General features: G+C 35.2%; 2 protein-coding genes across 2 annotated transcripts; both read right to left on the bottom strand.

Moving 5' to 3' along the window:
• Positions 1 to 923: 923 nt before the first annotated feature.
• On the bottom strand, positions 924 to 6,398 carry LOC147079084 (uncharacterized). Its single transcript, XM_085953168.1, has one exon. The coding sequence runs from the start codon at positions 6,195 to 6,197 to the stop codon at positions 3,741 to 3,743; it is 2,457 nt and encodes an 818-aa protein (XP_085809294.1). The 5' UTR covers positions 6,198 to 6,398; the 3' UTR covers positions 924 to 3,740.
• Positions 6,399 to 8,385: 1,987 nt separating this feature from the next.
• On the bottom strand, positions 8,386 to 24,133 carry LOC147079085 (uncharacterized). The gene is made up of 10 exons (XM_085948860.1): positions 23,947 to 24,133; positions 23,659 to 23,847; positions 20,515 to 20,829; positions 19,836 to 19,955; positions 18,258 to 18,558; positions 15,105 to 15,206; positions 14,822 to 15,003; positions 13,411 to 13,603; positions 9,701 to 10,678; positions 8,386 to 9,197 (listed from the first exon to the last, which is right to left on the bottom strand). The coding sequence occupies exons 1-10, from the start codon at positions 24,016 to 24,018 to the stop codon at positions 8,791 to 8,793; spliced, it is 2,859 nt and encodes a 952-aa protein (XP_085804986.1). The 5' UTR covers positions 24,019 to 24,133; the 3' UTR covers positions 8,386 to 8,790.
• Between the last annotated feature and the right edge of the window lie 931 nt (positions 24,134 to 25,064).

The raw sequence follows: 25,064 nt of genomic DNA on the forward strand, positions 1-25,064 counted from the left end.
GAGTCGCGACGTCCGAGGCGATGATGTCATACGTAGCAACACTACCAACTAGCTAGCGGACGGCGAGATCTCATAGCATGCATCGAACTCCGGGACTTGAGACTGACGTCAACTCAATATAAGTCTCATACTCAACTGAAACTAAAACGAATTCAATAGTATTACTATAAAACGAACATGTGACCATTTCTGTCCTTCACTATACCAACTTTAGAACTGAGGAGAAAGGGAGAGCAATGACAGTTGAGTATAATATCACGGCTAGACATACGTGTATTATGCTATCTCGCTCGCGCGCATTTAATGTCAATAGCATTGAAAGTCTACCAACAGTACCACCTAGCGAGTCGCGGCGATGATATCATCGAATGCGTTCGAATTCAAACTTCTAATACGTTTGAAATTACTTGGAACAAGTTTATTGGGCCACACGTACTGAGTATGGGTAGTAGATGCCGAGACTTGAATACGCAAACTGGTGACAGTATTTCTAACTCACCTCTAATGCCTATCGTCAGTTATTCATAGTTATTGTTGACAGACCCAACATGTAAGCTGTTGTACATTAGAGCCGAACTTGCTCTGTTTAACCTGAATTAAAATTAATTGACTTTTAGTATTGTCTTCCATGCATTCAATTCTTCGATGATATTATTTTCAGTCAACATAAGTATCTTAATCAAAATTGTACAATGTGTTCTCATATGACATATTTAAATATCCTGGATATATAATTTTAAAAAATATTCATAAATAAATATTGTAGTTCTACTGAAACATGTTGCGGACTTTTGTAGAAGCCCTACAGCCTCCCAGGCGGCCACAACCCATGAGAAGCACCTATGCAAAAGAAACAAAATATAGAGTTGTTATAGGGTTTAAATAATAAGAGACTTGTCTGAATGTTTATTTTTTTTAATTATTTAAAACTCAAGTGGATAAAACAAACTGACAAAATCATACTCTAACCAAACCTCTAAGCTAATTAAATTATGTATTAGTATCAAAAAAATTATAATAGTTTATAAACATAAATATTAACGGGAATTAGTGATAGAATTACATTACTCCTAGTTACCTTACATTGAAATTATAATATAATTAGCTAAACAAATTAACAACGTACTTTAAATAATAAAACATTGTTTAAAATGAGTTTATTGATAAATTTATGTTATGAATTAAAAACATTTTATTCATGATATAGGTCAAATAAAACACAAAACGTAACTTAATATGGCGAAAATATTAAATGGATTTCAATCATGAACAAAACAAAACAATCTAACCTGAAAGGTTATAAATGATAGCTATGTTTTATAAAAATCAAGTCCAAAAATATTTTCTCATCGAGGTCAAATGATAAAAAATATTTTACAAGCTACATTAAGCTATCCCCATGTCCAGATACAAAGGTTTCTAGGATCCAATATTCGATTTAGTCACAATAAAAATATAAATTAAATACAAAAAGTAGCTAAAATTTTACATTCTTTTTATAGCCTGTTTGGTGCGTGGATTTACTGGTGGCAGTAAGTATTACAATGGCGAAGGGTGGAAGTAGTCTGTTAAGATCCAACATAAATAGTGTACACTAAACTTTGTCAGTCATACAGATTTGCTTTCATTGAAATACGACTACAAATCGCAGTGTTGGTTAGTTTTTAAAATTCAATGAAGCCCTGAGCAATACTGGCGAACCTGCCGAAAACAAATATGAACTATATCGAGCAGAGCATTTTGACGCTTACCAATTTTCACAACCTGTCAAATAGCGCTACACAATGACTAATAATAAGAATGGGATTGGCGAGACAGTCAGCACTCCTGCTTGTAAACAGTTATTGTTGCGATAGTTTAATTGATGGCGGTAAATCCATGCACGCGTACAGGCGCTACTATAACGCATATAAATTACATATTGTGCAAATACAGCATTGCTGTCATTAGTTGATACTTCGGTGTTTTCTGAAATGTGAATGTGTTTAGAATCTATGATAAGCAAACCAACATATTTTCATTTTAAAACCTTGTTGATTTCATTTACATTGCAACATATAATCTAAAATATTATCAAAGTGATGTATTCAGAGCTATCAACATAACCATGACTTTGACATGACAATAAATTTAGGACAGGTTGACAATAGTACAAATACTGCCGCCTTTCTTAAAAATATAATAATATACTTGCAGTGGCTATAAAAACCATGCAATAAATGAAATGATGATGAAGGTGTACTTCTTACCCGGCTCTCACATCAGAACTCGCCTTGTTTGCAACATGTCGAATACGTCGATGTGACGTCATCGTTATTCACAAAACACACGTTGTCAAATGGAGCTCCGCAGATTGGTTGCAGGCGACTGTTTGTTTGAAAAAAGATCTCTGCTGTTGCAAGTCGACAAGTCGCATGCGACTCAACATACTTGTCGAGATCGACTCTGCCGATATAAGCAAACCTACGCGCTTGCGCAAACTGCTCTCGTCGGCCTATTGACAGATGAATCCAATATTTATGCCTTCTACTTAAGTTTCTGCAGTACCAATAAATAATAATCGTTGTTTCTGCGTCTGATGACATATTTGCGTAATGGCGTTTGACATCTAGTCAGAGTATATTTTGACGTTTCGAGAGATTAGGCGCGAGTGTCGCTAGATAGATATGCGAGGTCGTGATATGCAACACTGGGTCGCCGGTCTCAGAAGGTTTGATTTATGGTTGTGCGGCACACGAGGCGAGTTCTAGTGTGAGAGGCGGCTTAATAAGAACACAGTAATCAACAAGGGAATAAATTACATTTATTATTTACAATTAAACACAGTTTATTTGCTTGAAACAGTGTGAATGATAGGGGACAAAAAAATTAAAAAATTTTGACTCAAATCCAATTGAAATGTAATTGAAATTATTAATTAAGTGAGAATGCTATATGAGAAAATGATATAAAATTAACACAGTATTAGGTATGCAAGCTGAACAAGTATAAATAGTATCGATCCAATAACATGTCATTGTTTTCATGTCAATTTATATAACTATCAACACACAATAAAAAATATACAATCTATTTTAAGAGTACCTAAATAATAATATTATGGGAATAGTGTGAAATACTAAATAATTATTAACCATATCTTTCTATCATGCTTAAGTAATAACATGTCAGTATATTTAAAAGATTTGTAAACCCATCTGGAATTCATTTTTAATTGAATTCAAAATTTTTAGAGTATTACAAATTCAGTTTGATCAATGGAGGTATATTTATTATTTCTCGATCTCAAAATTTGTCAAACATAATAATATTCATAACACATCTTATGATCCCCTTGGGGAAATTGACTTTAAATCGATTTCAAAAAACACGCAGAAACTTAACCCCGTAAGACAATTCACATGAAATACAATTAAGTAATTAACCGGCATGTAATAAGCAGCTTCGCAGGTTAACATATAATAAAATTACGATTTAGGAATTTTGATATGCAAAGCCGGTATTAGATTAGTATTAAAAAATTAACAGAATTTTAAATAGCTTTATTGAAATGTAAATTTGTTATTAAATAATTTCAATAAATGAGCACTCCATTTTATAAAATCGATTCTCGGAATCGGAAAGGCTACAAACGTTAAATTATAATTCACCAAACGTCTCTTATCGCAAAAGGGCACAAATTTCAAAAACTTCCCAAACCAGGCGGCCGTGACAAAACGACCTACCGAGGTGAAGGCGTCTTATTGGCCGGACTGAGTGGAGAGCTTGATGTATGGACCGCTGGACGGCGAGAGGGGGAAGTGGTCCATGTAGCGTTCTAGTCTCAGATATTTGACAGTGATCAGGTTCCCCTCGTACCACCACCCGTGCAGATTCTGATACACAATGCCGGCGTCAGCCTGCGAAGCGCACTTCACATACACGCAGCACGAGCTCCTGTCGATCTCGATGTGCAAGATTTTGCACTGCATCCTGCACTTCTCCAGTATGGCATCCGATACCACAGTCTTACTAGGAGATTTGTCATTCTTGTCGACCATATGTCTGATCTTAAGGCACTGGGTGGGGGAAATGGTGAGGTTATTGACGGAGCCCTCCTGAGTCTCGAAAGCCTGCCCCTGCCAGGCCTTGGCCCCGCGACCCGCGCGCGGACTCCCCTGCTGGGCTGACACCCAACGCATGGTGCGATATTCCTCGCCGGCTACATTGTCGACTTCGAACCTAACCCGGCTCTCATTCTTCTCCAGGAAGGCGATGGCCGCATCCCAGACGGCCGCCGTCTTTTCCCGGTTCTGCACCGGGATGAGGGCATCGCGCACATGGCTCACCGGCATTGAATGCCCGGCAGGGTCGGCCTCTTCTTCCCCGCTATCCTGGGAGAGCAGATCAGTAATCTGCTCCACCATAGAATATATCTGTTCTGTAATACTTTTTCTATACGCTAAATATTTTCTGACTCCTCTCGTGATTGCATAAATAGCGGACGTCACCGCCACTAGGAGAACCGATATCAAAATGAGCGAGTAGAGCTTACCGTAGAGCAGACAGCTCCATGGGACGGCGGGATTCGAGACGCCCAGCACTACGTTTCCTTTCTGTCTGGCGGCGACAACGTAATCCATTCCAGTCAATTTGACCGGGGCTGTCTGTGACGCTCCCGTTGAGAGAATGGATATCCCCCATTTGGGATTGTTGATAATGAGGACGTGCAGATTATGCAGATCCTTTATGATACTTACTGCACGGTCGTCGCTGGAAGCGGGAGCTGCCAGAGAGACAATCTCGAATTCGTTGATGAAGGGAGGCTTGTCGGATCTGCCGCAAATGTAGTCCTCCGCGCGGCTTTTTAATGCGGGGTAAAGTATCTGCAACAGAGTGGTCGCACCGGCAACTTTATCCCTGTCGACACAGTTTACTGTGGGTATAAACGAAGGCACTGCGGGTTGGCAGATGGGAATGACGTTATTTGCGTCATCAATCAGATAGGTGACGTCGCTCTTCATCCCCATGTATGCGAAGGACACGCAGACAAAGAAAAACAAAACGATGCCGATGATCGCGAACGATACTAAATTGTTCTTAAGCACGTTCTTTTCTCCCGCTGTCTTGAAATCGGGATCGACGCGCCGCCCGTATGCCGGGTTGTAGTATGGTCTTCTGGCGTAACTGCCGCTTCCATTAGTGTTATCGCTCGAATCTTTTGCAGCATTTTGCGATTGCGCTTTAAGCGCTGACAATCGGTAGGTAAAATTGCTCAGATATGGGCTTTCAATGTTTTCAGAGACAGTTGGTGCCTTATAGCCGGAAGCATATGTAGATTTGTAGTCAGATCCCAGAGAACTTTTATAGTCGGAACCGAGAGCACTTTTATAATCGGATCCCAGAGTGCTTTTATAATTGGACCCTAAAGAACTTCTGTAGTCGGAACTCAGAGAACTCTTGTAGTCGGATCCGAGGGAACTTCTGTAGTCGGACGCCAGCAAAATCTTGTCGCCGTAATTTTGGGTCAGCCCAAGACGAGACCTGATGGAATTGAGGTTTTCCGACGAGACATATGACGGAGTATAGGCTGGAGGGGTCGCCGAACTCCTCAGAGGGCTACGTTTCAGCGCGCCAGAGCCTGAAGTGCCAGACAGATAATCGTCGCTGCCACCGGTGGGGCTCTTCCGAGAGGCGGAGGACGGTTTGGCATTGTCGACGTCGCTATCGGAGCCAGTCTCGTAATCTTCGCGCTCGATCGCTGAAGGCGCGAAGGTCCTAGTGATGCGTCTGGTCGTAACCGTTTCCACCTCCTCGTGCGTTTTTGACGGCTCGCTGTCAGATTCAGAATCTCGGTCCTGCTCTATTTTGGCGGGTGAATCTGATTTTTTTAGAACAGGTTTCCGCAGTTTATTGCTAGGAGGAGGCAGCATGGCGCCAGTCGTAGTCGCTCTCCGGTTTTTAGGCTTCTCTTTCGTGACATTCGTATCCAAATCGGAGTCCTCACCGCTAGAGTATCGGGCTAGGTTACGGCGGGCATTGTTTTTAGAAAGAGAAGTATCGTTCTTTTTGTCGGCGGCTTTGCTCTCCATCACCAATTTGAGTTTCTTTGCCATTAGATTTCTGGTCGAGGCGGTGATCGGCATCACCGGCAAGCCGTACTCGGCCAGCTTCGTCCGCAGCTCGGCGGCTGTCATATTATCCACCAGATCAGCCATTATTACGAAAATAACCTGACTCACGCTTTAGCACACCCGCTCAATTTAAAACACGCTGGCCAGCAAAAATTATGAAAGTATGGATATGTTCCGATATAAATAAAAGCTGCTATGCCGATATCGTCTCAAAACAAAAGAAAATGAATATAAACTAACTAGCATTTATGCCGACAGAAGTGGCGGCACGCTCCAACCGTCGAACAAAATCATAGACAATAATTATTGTCTATGATAATAAATACATCTCAGTGTTACCATATGTTACCATAGGTAGTCTATTATTTTGTCCAAAAAATAGGACCTAGGTACTTTTAACCATTTTATAAGAAATCTTTTTCGATTAGGGCCCATGGTATCTTTAGCATTTCCCACTTCTCAAACCAAAGTTATTTTGTTTATTACAGAATAATGTTTATTATTAAAAATACATAATATTATATTACACACTATTGCTTTTATGATAAAATGCTTTATTGAAAATCTCACATCCAGCCTCAGATCAGAAATGATCCAGCATAATCCTCCAGTCGGCATTTTATATTGACCATAGATAAAATAAATATACAGATGAGGTGATAAATAAAAACAAGTAGAAAGGCCATGAAACTTTAGGCTGGACGCACACCTGTCAAGGCAAGACAAAACAAGTCTAGATACGGTTAGTCCAAAGACGTTCACATCGGGTTAGTCACAGTTGTTGTACGTTAAATGTTTAAGATGAATTGAGTCATAATGGCTGAGAATAATATATTAGGCTTCGGCCACATAGGCAGGTGCTTCGCCAGTCCTGAGCTAGATGCTATGCTTGTCTACTAAAAACACTACTGCCACATTACACACTACGTGCTAAGGTACAAATTCATTTGACATTTGGGAGCGGTCAAGTCAACAATTAGGTAAGTATAATAATATAGTTTAATAAACATTTTCTCTTATTGAATGAATACCTACCTAATTCACAAGATTTGAGAATGTAATCCGACTATAATATAGGTAGTTACTAAATAATATCTATAATTTGGAAACACCATAGATAATAATACCTACCTACTCATACCTTTTTCAAAAAAGATTTTTTCTAGTAGGTAGGTAGCTACCTAGCTATATAATATTAATATAATATCTAATTCAAATTGTGTATATTCAATATTATAATTATAATAATAATTACAACGTAACCTCAAAGCACTAAATTAAAGAAAGGACATTGTCCGCCCAACCTTTTAACCACTACGGGCGACCTGCTATTGAAATTATTGGCGGCGGTCTACTAACATTAAAAGTAGTAATTAACTACAGACCTATAAACTTATCTGGAGAATTAAATGGGGGAGCCACTGTCGAAAACTACCTAATCACAACTCGTAACTGGCTAAATCTGACATTAACATGACGTTTTTCAATATGGCGTCTTATGGTAGATTGTAGTTTCATTTTTGGCCATTCTCCAGATAAGTTTGTAGGTCTGTATAAGAAGTTGTTTACTTTGCGTGTGATGCACAGTAACATCAATGTTATTATTAACTTTACTTATCTATGAAACGTTAATCCTAGGGCAGTTAAAAAAATAGATATTTTTGCCTTTCATCCATTAACAGTATCAATATTTTTTTGTTAAATTCTAGAAGCGCGAAGAGTGGACGTAGGCTGTGGTGTTTTGGGAAAGATGATGGTTCGGTCCGCCCTTTGAGGTGGTCTCCTGTGGGAGACTGTTACCTTCATCTGGTATCAATACCTATTACACAAAATATCTTTATTGAACTCGATTGATCGAATTATGGTCAATGTGCTAACCTGCATTTGAATAGTCAAAGACATAGCATATAATTAGTATCTTTAGAATCATCAAGATGAAATGTATTAATTGTGCCCATTTTTTAAATAATAAAATGCCTAATTCTTGTCAAATTTGGGATCGCAGAGATTATAAAATATAATTTTTTATCGTAAATATTTCGCTATTACTACTACAACATTAATTTTATAAATGTGTTTAAAAATTAATAAATCTAAAAAATCTTAATACCACTGCACATGGATGTACTGAAGTATGACTATATTTTAAAACATTAGATCGAGAGGTTTAAAAGAATACTATTTTATGTAATAAAAAATATATAATAAAAAATCTCCATTTTTACCTACGTGGTGCATGTGGGCTGTTGACAGGAATAATAAGAGTTTTAATAGTAGGTAAAACTTTTTTTTATTAAAATTATAGGAGATACCTAAATATTAATAATTATCCAATACAACTAAAATATCCATGTGTTGGCGACATCTAAAATACATTTTTATCAAGATCAGTGTTGCCAACCGTACTATAATTATAGTACAATACTATAATTTTGACTCTGAAAAAAATGTAAAATACTATAATTTTACACCGAATATGCCAAAATACTATAATTTTAAAGGATTCAAGCCGAAAAATGTTCCTGTACTAAATTTTTTACAGAAATACTATAATTTTTAAGCCTATGTACTATAATCAGCATAGAAAAATATGGCAACACTGATCAAGATTGCCAAATCAGAATAAATTCATAGGACCCACTAGTCCCACTACACAACATGTACAACAAATTATTATTCATTTATCCCAGAAGAGTTTGAGGTTTGCCAACTTCTGCTCCAATTGATGGAGATCATTCAATCTTTCAGGAGTCAGAATATTACTGTCAAAGCTTACATCAATATCACAATTAACAGAACATGTTGAATGATGTATGCTGTCATCCTTTACTGATGCCTCAATAGTTGGAGTTAGGGAGATATTTTCCTTATCACTCCCGATTTTAATATTCCACACCTTTTTGGGAGAAAGAATTTCTTCGTTTATCTTCAATGTCAGGACATTTTTACTTTCATTTGAAGAATCATCAGATTTGGAAACTGTCAGATTGTATTTTGGCAGAGACCATTCCGAGTCTTCATTGATACAGTCTATTTTCATCAAAGAAATTGTGTCAGATAAACCTGTCAGCTGCTCCAAAATATCTAGAAAAAGATTTTTTTTATAATAATGTTAACGAGAAAGAATGCCATATCGGAAAGTTGAGTAGACAAAATGATAAGAAAATATAGATTTCGGAGTTGTCACTCATGCAATCTTGCAACTTGCACGATAATACGTACATTTTCTTGTTATGGCCGCGATAATACGTACTGTCAGCAGTAAATCCATGTACGTGTAAACGGGGTATAATAATAATATATTAACACTATTGAAAACACGAATCCAGTGGTTACAGGTTCAAGTCCCGTAGGTGTCACATTTTTTTTCAAAAGAGATTTTTTCTAGTGTGTATAATATGCGTGTGATGTTTTCAAATTATGTACATATGTATTTTTTACAATCGATTGTCATATTATGATTATATATTATTATGTCTTCTAAATGAATTTAAAATGCAATTGGATTATTTCATTTCATTTTTTTCATTGTGATTCAGCTGTTACTAGATATTACTAGATGGAGAGAAAAATGAAATATTTATTACCTGTAATATGCAAATCGAATGTCGAATTAAGATTAACATCTCTTTTGGATGGTAGAGTTGATGCAGCGGGGATTGAATCATTGATCGATATTCTATCATTCGAGACTTCTTTAGTCGATAAAAAGTTACCTGTTTCGGTCTGATTGATGAGAAGCTTTTTTCGTAAAGACAGATCACGGAAGTGACGATTTTTCAATCTATCACCGTAAAAGAAACTCTTTCTTCTCGTTTGATCTCTGCCTGAAGTCAGAAGCGAGCCAAACTGGATACCGGTAATATCATTGCACTCGACATCCTTATTTGCTTCTTCGTCATTACCCATTGAAATGTTTGCGAGGAAGAACTCTTCATTCGAGATATTCAGACAGCAATTACTGGCTGATATATAGTCACCCGGGCACAAATTAGATTTTGTGACTTGTTCATGCATAACTTCGGTGAATATTGATAGCTTAGTCAGGTCGGCATATCGCCGTTTTTGACTTTTATGAATATTACGCAAGAACGATGAACGTGAAAATGTTTTATTCGCAGAATAATGTTTCTCTATTACAAGACCATTTTGTTTGACATTTGACTTCACAGTAGTTATATCCATTTTAGGAATATGATTGTCAGAATTAATGTCTTTCAGTTTATCAGACACTTCGAAAACATCATCAGAGTTTTCAGTTTGTAGTACACTATCTTTATTTGAGATTTTTTTCGGTCTGACCCATGTTGCATTATCGATCGTTTCTTTATGATCATTATGTTCACTTTCTGAGATTTCTTCGTCCTCGATGATCGATTTGTCACCGATAAATTCTTTGGAGATCCTTGTCAAAATGGTATACATTAGCTTGAATCGTTTGACAACGCGTTCGTAATTATTTTTTTGTTCTTTTGGTTTAGACAGTTTTGAAAAAGTAGAATCAGTTGAATTCGGTCTTTGCTTCTCCAAGAATAAGTCACTGACAGCCCTGCATTCTTTAATCACTGAAAAGCAAGAAGATTACTGTAAATTTGTATCAATAAAAGTTTGGTCTAATAATATACAGTGTCGGTGTAATCTCTTTTTATAATCGGTTGAAACCCAGTACCTTGGACGACTACTAAACAGTATTCAATAGCGTTATGAAATTTCGACGAGGCAAGGGAAGAGGCAGTACATCCAACCGAAACAATAGAAATTTTCATTCCTGAAATGTTATCGATAAATCGAAATGTATGTTTGATTCAGTTTCCTCGCCAACTGAGAAATTTTCTTATATGTATATAAATTATATTATATAACTGCCTATATTATGTACACCCGATCCTCTTTTTGCACGGTTTAAAAAAACTAAAAAGAATTAAAAGTACGTATGTATGTACATATTTATCAAAAAATTGCATTGCAATGGACCGCACGAAACTGATGCATGCATATGTTGTCACCGGATGCCGCCCAGATATACATACATTCAGTCAGTCACTTCGGGTTCGATACGAGAGACGCGCCGTGTGCTTCAGCGTTAGCGTCATTAAATATTTCCAGCGATGAGTGATTTTTCGCCGGCGAAAAACAGCAGTAAACAGGCACGTTTATTGTCAAGTAGCAACACTGAATAAATATATTTCTCTATGCTAAATTTAATTTAAATCAAAAACTATGTATTTTTATGTAAGTATAAATAATAAATATATTCAATTTACTTTTGAGTTTAAGAATTTCATATTTTGAGTTGATTTTAAGTAATGGAACCTATCTACCATTTTTGTATGGTTTGTATCTTTTTTTACACGGTTTTGTTTTGCACGGTAGTCTTTGGAACGTATCCCCTGTGCAAAAAGAAAAAATTTAAATAAAATAAAAATGTAAGTTTTAAATGCCGTTACAGCAAAGTTCCATAAAATAATATTACGGGTAAATGATAACATGGATAAGGAGTGTACAAAACAGTAATAATTATAACAGTATTATTGAAATCTCAACATTTTTTTTTACCATGTCTGATCCTAATAAGATCATTAATTATGGGCCTCCACAGAGTGGAAGTTTGTATTAACAGATTTTGTTATTCGAGAAATGGATGTTAGCCACTTGCTCAACCTATTATGTAGGTCCATACTCTGACTCATACGTAAATTGAAAAACAATATGTGTACTTGCCAGAACCAGGATTCGAACCTGAGACCCACAACGTTATAGGCCGACGCAGGCCATCGTGGGCTTAAAAATTAGAATGTACATAAGTACATTCTTATACACAAAGTTTTATAATAATAATGACTAATTTATTGCATAATTGTTGATTTATTGAAGTCGACAGTGAATCATTTTCATACTGATATAATGATATTTTTTATTAGATTTCTCTCGTGTTATTTTTTGGTGAAAGGATTTCTGTAAAAATGGAGTATGGTGACGCAGGTTTAATTAAAAATTGTACTGTATCTGTGATGAGCTGATATCGTGAACTTTATTAAGATCCAAAGACTGAATACATCAGCATTGAAATGTTACAAGTCGAGAAACCCATGGCTCCCGGTGGCTGGATGTAGTAAAAAAGAATCTTCAGACTCTTGATGTATCCAACTGGTAATGCAGGACAAGGGAAAGGAATTGGTGGAGAACTATGGGCTATAACTAGACCGGGCTGTAGCGTCATTAATGACAATAATTCCACATTTTTAAATTAAATTAAGATTGGTTTCGTCTTATGACATTTTCAATTGATTGGGAAAATATTGTAGAGGGTTTCGGGAATTTCCCGATGGGAATTCTCGAGAAATTTTCGAGATTTTCTATCCCGAATCACGAATTGAAATTTTTAACATTTCTGGAAATCCCGGATCTCGATAATCTTTTCTCGAGATTCGGGATTTCTTTATTATCAAATATTAATTGAATAAATGATTTTTCTATATGAAAAAAGTAGACAGAAAACACAACACGGCATTTAACACAATTAAGCCAACGTCGACTCGAAATGAGCGCAATTTTTCAACATCAGGGATTTTTGTGTTTCAAAAACGTATGCGATTGACAGTCTGTGTTTTTTGAAATTTTATTTTAATAAGTAATATTTTGAATTATTTTTGTTTTCCTACTTCTATTTGTTTGTCTAATAAATAATAAAATAATATAATAAATAAAAAAAAATTGGAATTTGTCTGTTTTTACACTGATTTTAGGATTTTTTACAGGTTTTTTTTAAATTGCCCGATATCTCGAGAATTGATTTCTGGAAATCCCGAATCTCGAGAATTCAAAATTTCATCATTTCCGGAAATCCCGATTCTCAAGATTTTCTCGGGAAATACCCAACTCTATATGTGAGTCCCTTAATCATTGGTTCCTTGTATGCGATAGTGGCAGTGAGGTTTTTTTTAAATCTATCTTTAACACATTCGCGGACACATGTTAGTGATATGACACATATTAAAAATTTTATTTTTTAAATTTAGAATATATAGAAATGAAAAGTCTTAAGATACCACTATCTAATGGAAATATGTTCACACCGTGACACAAGTGGCAGGGAACATTTATTGTTTTAATAAGGACCAAAATAGGACTTCTATAATCGTCGTGTCGTATTCTGTTCCACAGTACAGGACGTCTATGGACGTCCTGTCATATCACATCTCACAAAATACGACGTCATGTCCGCGAATGTGTTTTAATATCATATAAGATTTAATAGAGAGATGAAGAGGGGAAATGAAATTGATTAATTTAATACCTTTTTTTAGATCTGCCGACAGTAAAATCAGCGTTTCGTGCCCGCTGAAGACCTTTGGTTCATGCGAAAAGTACACGTTGATAAAGTCTAAAATGCTATCTCCGAGTTCAATAAAAGACTGGGCGGATGACCATTGCGGAGGTTCTTCTTTTCTGAAGTCATTCAATTTGGTTTGGTACTGCTCCATTATAATCTAGAAGAAATTGTCTGATGAATAATATATCGCTGATAATTTGAGTCGCTTAGTCGCTAAACCCGCTCTGGAGGCTTTTTTGAGTTTTGCATAAATCATGAAAAACTGTTTTGTATATTTACGATAATGTTGATGCTGGTAATGGTGACGTTTGTATAGCGATTTAAACATATGCTAAAAATTATGGTTTGAATCATGACATCTGATTAGTCGGCTATGTAGACCGGATTTAGTAACCTGTTATTTATCCTAGAGCGGGTTTGGCGACTAAGCGCATGGCCACAGTGACGGGTGGGCAGCGGCGTGTACAACTCAAACGTATAACCGTGTGTCATATGCCCAAAAAAAGACACTACCTATGAACATTTCACACACAGTTATATGCTTGAGTTGCGCACGCTGCTGCCGCCCCGCCGCCTGCCGACCACAACGTTCTTGCACTAAGTCAATATTCATTTTATTTTTTACGAAACAGGGTGGTATTTAATACTCGATAGGCTGATATACCTATTGATATAACACATATGTACATTAAAACTAATTTTATTGAAAAATCGCCTAGAGCGGGTTTGGTGACTAAGCGACTCATTTCTCTTACAGCCTTTGATCCTCAGGGTACGTTGGGAGAATTATATCATTACATAAGCTCAAATCAAAGTAATACCTAACATGAGCCACCAGGAAACTTATTATAAGCAAACTGCATTACACTAAGGTTCGATAGTTTGAATAGGAAGCTAGAAAGAAGTGAGGCACCTAGCGAGAGAAGCCAATACAATGAATATGATCTAGTCACAATCCAACACAGCAATCATAGACAATAATCTGCCGTCCCTACTTGATGCGCATGGGACAGTGATATCAAAAAGCAGTATCTGCACATTTGCAGATGCAACATTATGCTATTCTACCTGCGGCCCATGTCAAGTGAAATTTGTTACATGCGCCAAGCAGATTTTTTTTTCGATCAAAAATGTCACACCGACGCTATGTGCTGCAGTGCATTAGGTCACATGTGTTTTGTGAAAGACAACAAATCAAATTTTGACGAGTTTGTATGTGTGATGTGTACGGGCTTAAACTACAGTATGTATGTAAGCATGTCCGAGAGAAAATCAGTTGAGTGAAGGCACGGATAGTATCTATGCTGTACAAACAACCGACCCACTCATGTTTGATTTGTAATGAAATATAGAAAGATTATTATAAGGGTTAAACCTCAATAAAAGCAGCAGGATCCACGATCAGAAATACCAGAGTTCTTAAAGAGCTGACCTCTTTGATCCAATGATCGACGAGAATTTGACAATGTAGATTATTTGATGATGATAGAAGGGATGGAACCAAATACGGTTCTAGTGCTTCGAGACTTGCTAAACAGCTCCTCAGCATTGAAAATCCTGAAAGAGTAATTGAATCATAAATATAATTACATAACGCGTAGGTTGTTGAAAAGTCCATTGGAGATAATATGAAAAAATGGTAAAAGTAGGTAACTTACTGAGATTGTCAGAAGAGCATGATATGGCAAACAAGGCGATTTGTACAAGCCGTTCGTTGAGGATATCAAACTCTTTCACCAGTCTACTCTTCATTTCAGTTTCTGAAACCAAAACAAATTATGATTAATATAAAATTAAATTTTGTTGTGCTACAATTTGATTTGTAGTTTGAAGTGCTGACAAAATATAATTACCACCAATGGTGACCACATTACGATTATTATTATTATGATATAATAAATATCCACATAAATTTATGTTGTTGTACAACAATATCGACCCTTAATCGGCAGAACAACGTAAGCGACACTTTTTGGTAAATTGCGTTTTAAATGGAGAACTGTTCAATATCACCTAGCGCATAAGTGACAAAAATATTAGAGCCCGATCTCAATCGCGTGACATTTTTTTAGGGTCTGTGCCTTTTAGCGTTTTAACTTGTATCGCATTATAAAGTAGAGCAAAACAACGTAACCGACGTTATTTGATAGTGTAAGCTACGGTACGGTTTATTCGGTGGTCCGTCTGGTAGTGAGTTGTGCGAAAACCGATTTGGGAGCAAAGCTCGCGCCGTCCAGTAAAACTGGCTGAGATAAAATAAACCTGGTAAGAGAGTTTATTAAACAATAATTACCCGCCGTTCCATCTCACTACTGTCGGAATAATCTACGAAGAATAATATCTTCCTGTAGATTTTTGAAATGTTAAAAATGTATAAGTATAAAATTTATACTGAAAATTTTGATTCTTTGAATGAATCCACTAATGTCGTGATTCGGAATGTTTTCAGAAACGTATTTAATAGACAGTAAGTTCAACTTGGGTTTTCATCTACCAAAAAAGATAATAGTGTTCTTTTTGCGAGAAAGTAACAAATATGTCTGGTGACGAGAGACTTCGGCTAATTGAAACGGATACTTACAAATGTCCCCTTACCGTAAAGGATAAATGCAAGGAGATGTTCTTTAATGATCTGGCCAAAAGTAAAAATCACAATGACATTTTGTGCGCAAGTTTTGACCTCGAGAAGGTGCTAAACATTCCCTAGTCGAAATACGCATACTATAATGAAAGTATCTACGAAAGTGGAACAAATGATGGATACTGCTTTTTATGGGGTGAAACTGATGGTAAACGTGGCAGTAATGAGATCTCAGCAATCATGCACAAATCTTTGGACAGGACTGACAAAGCGGGAAAAAATCAAGGAATTATTATACTGTGATTGGTCAGAATAAGAACCGGGCAACACTGGGTATGCTATCTTATTTTATGAAAAATTCAACTTTCATTTTCTATTACCAGTGGGTCTATTCTGTATTTATCGACCGCTAAAGTGATAAAGTGATAAATATTATCAAACTTAGGGTAGGTTTGTATTATAGAATTAGCACTTACTGTAACAATTACAATACGTTGATTATAATTGTTGCAATAAGTACTAACACTTTTATATAAACCTACCCTAAGTTTGATAATATCTATCACTTTAGCGGTCGATAAGTATAGAATAGACCCACTGGTCGTACTACGATGCCGGTCGATTCCCTTCATGCGACAATTGAGTCATTTATATTCAGAGTAGTTTAGGCACTATCAGAATGACCCACCATCATTTCCAACGCTAGGTCATCATGTCATATGCAGAATTCCGTGACTGGAAATCTTTCGCTGCTACTTGCATTCCTTCAAAGTTCAAAATTAAATTTGGTGATTTACGAAAGGCATAATTTAAAAAACTTACCAAATATTGTACCTACTCTGGTGACAGTAGGACTAAACTGTTAGACCTAGAAAATGTCATCAGATCCCGATCAAGTGCTGTGATGTTTTAAGCGCAGCCACCCTTGCTGTATAGTGCTAAATCACCAATATCGGAGATCCAGTATAACGATCTTAAAAGTCTGTGTGTTAAATGTAATATCCCTCAGAGATGACGGATGAGTTTATGAAACTGCCACATGGATTATCAGTGGAAGATACTATTATATATATTATCTTCCGATATAGATTACCGGAATCCGATCAGGAAGATGTGAATGAGGATAATACAGCGATTACTGCTTAAAAAATGTGGGACAATATTTTTTTTGTAAAACTGAATAGTTGATTACAATTTTGTCCCCATATTTAATTATGTACCAGTAGATACGTACCTATTTCATTTTGAAAAATAGCAATACCTGATAATATTAATAATATAAGCGAAACCTTAAAAATACCAATCATTTATTTTTATTTTACCTATATGTGATTAAGTATCTACAAGCAAAAATATTAATTTAAAAAGTCAAAGTATTTTTAATTTATTTAACAACGTCCCCTTTCGTAAAATAAATGGGTGCTTATGTTATTTATTTCAATACTTAATTAGTAATGCCCTGTGATGATAATTAGCATGAAATTTATAAATAAAAACGACTACGCCAAATAGCGTAAGCGACATGCCTGGAAAAAATATCGTGTCATAGACATAAGCAAAACAGCGTTACCGCCACTATCTCGAAAACTAAAAGCACTATTGCAATTGTTTTATAATTTCCGTATAGGCAGTAACCAATTATTATTAACCACATTAACAGAATTCATTTTTGGAACTAATTACGGAAATAGTTTAAAAAAAACCTTCTCCTCTAAAATTTATGAATTGTCGCTTACGTTGTTCTGCCGATTAAGGGTCGATATGATCATTGCAATAAATTGTATCAAACTTGAAATATCGTGTTTTATTTATTTTTGCCACAATTTAGATTTTATCATTATGAATACTTTTTTGAATTCTGGGGACAAAATCCATTGTCACTCCAAGAAATGGTGCCACTTGTAGAGGGCATCATCCTGTATGGAACTTACGAAACTAGAACTTATGTAAAATTTATTTGACATCCCCTGATTACATAAACCGATAAAATAATAATTGTAAAATAAAGGTTTCCCTAAGTATATGAAATACCTCCTCCATTCCCCTGGACACCTCAAGAGTACCTAAAACAGCGATTGCATTACCTCTATGGATTCCTATGCTTATTCGCTGTCTCAGGTAACCAGTTGAACGGCATTCACCTATTTCATCAGTCAAGCGATGACAGATCTCAGCCACAAATAAACTGGATTAATAAATAGCCCGACAATTATTTATCGAAGACCCTCACCTGCTAACTTTCCCTTTTTATCATCATGAGTGAGTGCTTTGTGTTTATCGCCAGTTAATTGAAGCAGTGCGTCAGTTGGATTAACGAGGCACACCAAAATGAGACCGAGAACAGCCCTGTTTATGCTTGATTCCAGATTATAAATGGCGTCTATCAAAATATTATTGAACAATCTTACATTCGCCTGATTGACGTTATTTTTGATTTTTATTTTATTTATATTCGTCGCATCGCAGTCGTCTACAGAAAACGTTGTATCCAACATTATTTCATAGATAAATTGTTTCGATTCTCGGAGAACCTGAAAGAAATTAAACACGACATAAATAAATCCACTCCATTCAAAACAATATCTTAAATTCACAGAGATAGAAACTACTTATGTACATGTGTTGTAAATTAGTTTTCCCGAATCATAACATAATAATTACAAGATAAAAAGAACTTATATACGTTTTTAAATTTTCTGTTGAACCATATAAACTTGACTCGACTAGCTTAAACGATAAAAAAAAATTGTACTTGATAGAAATACTGAATAATGAAATGTCATTCCATATTGATTTCCATAGTAACGCACATATATATTATTTAATAATTTAGTTGCTAGGACCCGTAGCAACCAATAATGTTATCGAAATAACTTTTCATACAAAATAGGATTAACTAAAACTGAATTCTATTCTACTTAAAGATACTAAAAAAATGCATTGGCATCGTGTTCTGATGTATTCTAAAAGTTTCAAATGTCTAGCTAGTCGGGAAGCTAGTTAAAAATCGATTGCAAGATTTGTACCGGACAAATAAGAATACAAACTAATAAAAACGTTATAATAATAATAATAAAATTAGTATGTTCTCTGTACAATGATATCTTTTTGTGTGACATACACATAAAACATTCTATGAAATGGAACATTCAACATTCTATAAAATGGCACATTCCACATTCAGTAGAGATTTTTAATGAATAATCCTACATTATCGATTACTTGAGGTAAAATTAAGGGCTTCCACAAGATAATTGCTGGTTTATGTAAGATATTATGACAATTCAAAATCAAAATTTACGGGTTGGTTTATTTGTCGATAGGTATTTCAGTTGTAACACTATTACTAAGACTACAAAAATAAACGTTTTATCTCGTCTTAAGTATTTAACTCGCAGAAAGAGATAGGATCCTCCCTCTCAATTACTCCAGCACTATTTAAGAACAACACCCTACTATGTACATGAAAACCGTATAACATACATAATTAGTTTTACTTTCAAACAGGTTATTAATTAACTCATTTAGTGCTAACACCGCGACTGGCGCGTTTGGAGTCGTTGGCCATTAGATATAATATATAATTAACGTGTTATTTAAATGTGGTAATTGAAAGGTTAGCAGTAATTGTGTAATGTTTGCATGAATGGATGAGTTTCCATTATAAAATCAAACATCAAACTGGCAGCAATAAAGTGCACCACTTGTGGCCGTATGCGGAACTCAACGTCTTCGAAGCAATCTTTCAACCGAATTGTTGAGTTGGATCATAAAATATAAATATTGAATAATAGTAAAATATACATACGACTTGACATCGGGCGTTGACGATTTTTTGGTCTAGAGAAAGACAATTTTGACAAATGCTCATTGCAGCAAATATCAACTCTCTGATGACTCTGTGTAGGGTAAATAGTTGACGTGAACACTGAGAAAACATTAAATCTTTAGTATAAAGTGGATTATCACATACAATGATCAACGAACCGATGTATCTTGGTCTAAACAGGGCATCATCATCAGCTCGTCAAGATGAATCATAAATTGTGTCCGGAAATTTGTACGTATGCAGTTCGCCGTATCACTTCACAGTGAAATGGTGTATCGGAAATATATGGTCACGGTTTACAGAAAGTCAGCGGCAAACAAACTTTGAAAATAGCCGATATACTGGATTATTTGCGGTGAAATGTAATACGTACAATTTACATGTAACCCATAGAGACATCTCACTTGTATGCATGGTAATTGGTGGGCAAACTGACAACATTCGTGCCCTCCATTTCGTAACACATCACCCTTCCCTCGCGCCATTACCATTGCGTGCATTATAATAAGAAACTTTGATCTCTTATCAAAACGATAACTCACTCATTGCAATATTTTAAATAATTTTGAAATCATCAGTCTTTTAAATTACTTGATTATGCTATAACTTTTACATTTTTTTTATACATAATATTACAATAAAGAAATATACTATGTACCTCACTTGACCACTCTTCATAGACTTCATCGTTTTGCTTATCATTCAAAGAGTAATCTTCACTGAACAATTTAGAAAAGATTTTGAGCACGTCAATTGTGTTGTCAACTCTCGGAATAAAATTATCCCCACAACAAACATCCATATTCGCAAGATGCTCGTCGATGTTGATGGCTTCATCGATTCCAGATGAAGAAACCGATAAGCTTGGTGTTTGGATATCTGTGATGTGGGTTACACCTTTCTTCTCAAAATTGAGGCAATCAAGCTTTTCTAAACACCAGTTGATGCGGTCGACGACCCATGATCTGCTTTCCTAATGACAACAAACAACGGTTTATCAGGTGTTATTGGTGATAAAATTACGGAGGTTATAGTGTTAAATTACTGTCTCAGTCAAAACTTTGATTTATAGCCAGTTTACACATGCGCAGATTTACTGCTGACAGTACGTATTATCGCGGCCATAACAAGAAAATGCACATGTAAACACATATTGTCATGCAAGTTGCAAAATTGCATGTATGAATCAAAAAAGTTCAGAAGCTTCTGAATTTTCATGCGACAGTTGGGGATTTTTCGATCTGCACCTGTGCAGTAGAATGATAGTGGCGAACCCTCCGGCAAAAATCGAACTACACCGCGTAGACTCATTTTGAGGTTAACCAATTTTTACGACATGTCAAATAGTACCATAAAATGACAACATCGCATCTCACTTACTCTTGAAGAATGAGATTGGAGAGACAGTCAGCACTTTTACATGTAAATAGTTATTGTCACCAGCGGCAGCTGGTCTAACATCATAACATAACATAACATCGTTCAACATCGTAAATGATATTTTATCTTCATAGGTTTTTAATATTATCGTTCACTTATTGTAATGCAAACCATAAACCGATGTGCCCATATTGCCAATACGCGATAATATAGGCACTATGCACCGTATACTTCATCCTCACTGAAATCATTTACGCCCCGGCAATATATTTAGTTAACTTAAAATAAACTCAAAGCTTAGTATGAACTAAAGCCATTATAAAACAACTTAAACCATGCTAATCGTTTTCGCCATGCGTAAGTTCCAGAATATCGTGCGCCAACCGGGTAAAATGACATCATATTGGTCTGAGTAGAGAGCAATTACAGATTTGAATTATGGTTTGTTATTATAGACGCTGCAGCTTACTGTTCACGGTCAAATTATGTTTAGTATCATATTTAGCAATCTCGTATGTAAAATGCCTGTAAAACTAAAAACAATAGAATTCATTATTTTCTAAATTTAAAATTGGTAAGAAATACAATGTCGGTAAGATATTTTGATTTATGTGTACTCCAATTTAAATCAGTGATATAAAAATAATTTTGGTACCAACCGCATTTCTGGAAAATTAATATTTCATTATCCTGTGTGTTGACTAAACGCGAAATGATGTTGGTTATTTATAATATAGAAAATTATTAATTCATGAATCCTAGTGTCAAGCTAATAAATCTTAATACTATTTCACAAAGCGCAGTTTCATAATAATCATTATTCATACAGTGTACAAATTGCTAAAGATAGGACCTACCTAATGTATAGGTAAATCGTTTTACAGTGGCACCATGGGTACGGCAAATGCGGCTTGCAGCTGTAGTGGTATTGATTGCTAGCATTGAAATAGGCATTGTCGCAAGCAATTCAATACACGCACGAATCGCCTATGGTGCCACTGTAGAATGATTTACCTATACTTATATAGAATAAGATGACTTCCGTTAAAAGTAAGAGGTATTTATCTACTATAAGAGATACAATCGTTTCTTAAAAATAATCCAATGAAGATTTAATTAACTTGCATCATGTTTTATTAAAAATATAAAATAAGTATACAGGTAATTTCCCAAATTTCCCATTTTGTCAAATCAAAACAACACCGAATTGATTTCATTTTTCAATAAGGTAAGTTTCCAGCGCACCTTCAAAAATTACAATCCAAAAAATCACCGGCCGCCACTGATTGTCACGATAGTTTAAAATACTCACTATTGCTGCAAATAAATCCATGCACGTGTATAGGTGCTATTATATCGTTGGTTATTTGCTACAATGTGGGGATACCTTGATTGTATGCCTTCATTTTATTGCACCTACTGCAAGTGGCATGTGGTGCACCGGAATAATTGAGTTGTTATTACTTTGGTAATAACAACTCAATCATCCTGTTGCGATATATTCAGCTCGCGGTGGGTAGAATAGGATAATGACACAGGACTGATTGTAAGTTACTCATTCGGGTACATGAGTTGGATCCAAATGTGGTTATTGATTGAAAAAACCAAATACGAATTATAGTTCTTCACCCAAGGATGAAGAGACAAGCATTGTAACTTCCACTTCTGAAGACTGATAAATAAAAACATCCAGTTCACGTTTATATCCAGAATAGAACAAAAAACAGTAGATACATTGCACTAGTGATAAAAAGTATGGAGTTTGACTTCTATTGGATGAGTAATATAGTGTTGGAATGACCCAACAGAATGTTTAAAAGTACATTAATGCTGGGTATACATTTTTAAAAGTGTAAATTTTAATATAATACATATATTTTTTAAATTGGCTCTACAATCCCATGGATCTGAGCCGCCTCACGAAGTGGTTTCTTAACAAATTAACAGATCTTAATAAATATAATACAACCACATTATTTCGGGAAAACTATCTGTGATCTGTTCTCGAGGTTGTGCCTTTAAAAAAAATTTAATGAGGTTTGATTTTTACACTGCGCTCATGTCGATCGAAATCAAATCGATCGGAGATCAAACGAAATCGTAGAGTCCAAATTCTAATTCTCGCTAATTAGCTGTCACCTCATTGGCCGCATACCAATACGCCGACAAATGAACAGCACCGATTGCTTTACGAACTGACAGAAATTGTGTATGCATCAATCTATGAGAATTCGGTTAAATCTTATACTATAAATGGTAAATTAATGGTACGACGCATCATTTACAATTTACATCCATCTTCACAATTAGTTTTTTATCGATCATCAATGAATTACTTTGCATTTGGGTAAATTGTTTTCTCCAACCATGATATTTTAAGAATAATGAAAAGGCAACTACCTAGTAATAATAATTGGCATACCTCCAAGACGCAGGTGCTCTGCGATTCCTTTTTAAATATTTCAACCAGTATATTTGAGCATTTAAAAATCTGATTATTACAAAGCGAAAATAAGTCTTTGTCAGCGATGTTTCGTGAAGAGTCAGGGTGATTCGACAATTTCTTGTCTAGAATATTTAGCGCTGGATACAGATGATTGGACAGGACATTCTGAAAAATAAGTTAATCGCCATAAAAACACCGAAATACACACATAGGTACAGGAATATTGAAACTGAATTTAAGAAACTTTAATAAAAGTGTTATTACAATAAGTAAATTAATCGCGTCCTTTGTATCAACAGGCAATTCGTTAAATATTTTACGGGTTTCTTCAAACATTTTGCTGAAATTATAAAATTATAACAAATTCCGAATGTAAATAGTATTATTCGAGTTTCAAAACATCAATTTTATTAATCTGACTTTTAATTTTGAATTTTATAACTGTCAGATTGACAAAACAATGTTACCAGTAATCTGATAATAGTATTGTTTATGCCCATAAGCCGTGGCACACAAATCATTGTTTCCATAGGTATGGCATTTAGTGTTATTATTTATAACAATATTTTTGATTACCTATTCGTACCTAATTACCTAACAATAAATTATTATTGAAATGTAATTTTCAATGAATTACCTATCTATACCGAGCACATTTTTATAAAACCAGAACATTATGATCCGTAGTACAGAACCATATTGGCAGTATTGTCGTTGGAAGGTAGGAAACTGGTATTTTACTCTTGATATTATCGATTAAGCTTATACAGAGTAACCATAGATGCCACAGTCATTCACGTATAGATAAATAAACGTAATTCTTGAATATTAGTTTTTATAAAACAATAATAATATTAAAATAATTCTGAATTAAGTATGTACCTAGATAATAATATTATTATGTCAACACGTCATGGTCCATTTCAAACATTCGGATTTTTCAGAACACTTTTAAAATGATTTCAGAGTTTATTTATTACGATAATAAATTAATTTTCGGAATACTTACCTACTTAGATAGGTACCTACTATAAAAACATCCTAATTTATTAGGTACCTTGCATATTAATAATACATATTCAAAAAGATTGCGACATTAAAATGATTTAATATGGGCAAATAATGAACCCAATAAATAAATCTAACTACTATAAAAAGGTTTTGCTAATTTTGTTTCCCCACATTACCCACAAACTAGATATCTACATAATATTTATTCCTATTCATCTATTTTCTATGTTATAAAATTTATCGAAATAAGTCCGAATTTCCAGAGCTCTATAATTTGATGACTTCCGTTTTCCTGGAAAAACAAATAAACCGATATTTTTTAGTGGAGGGCCTTTTATCTTTATCCAATCTGGATTTGATAGCCTTCAAGA

This window comes from Rhyacophila brunnea, unplaced genomic scaffold (assembly GCF_057557595.1).
Source record: "Rhyacophila brunnea isolate RB1 unplaced genomic scaffold, BYU_Rbru_1.0 scaffold_10, whole genome shotgun sequence".
Lineage (NCBI taxonomy): Eukaryota > Metazoa > Arthropoda > Insecta > Trichoptera > Rhyacophilidae > Rhyacophila > Rhyacophila brunnea.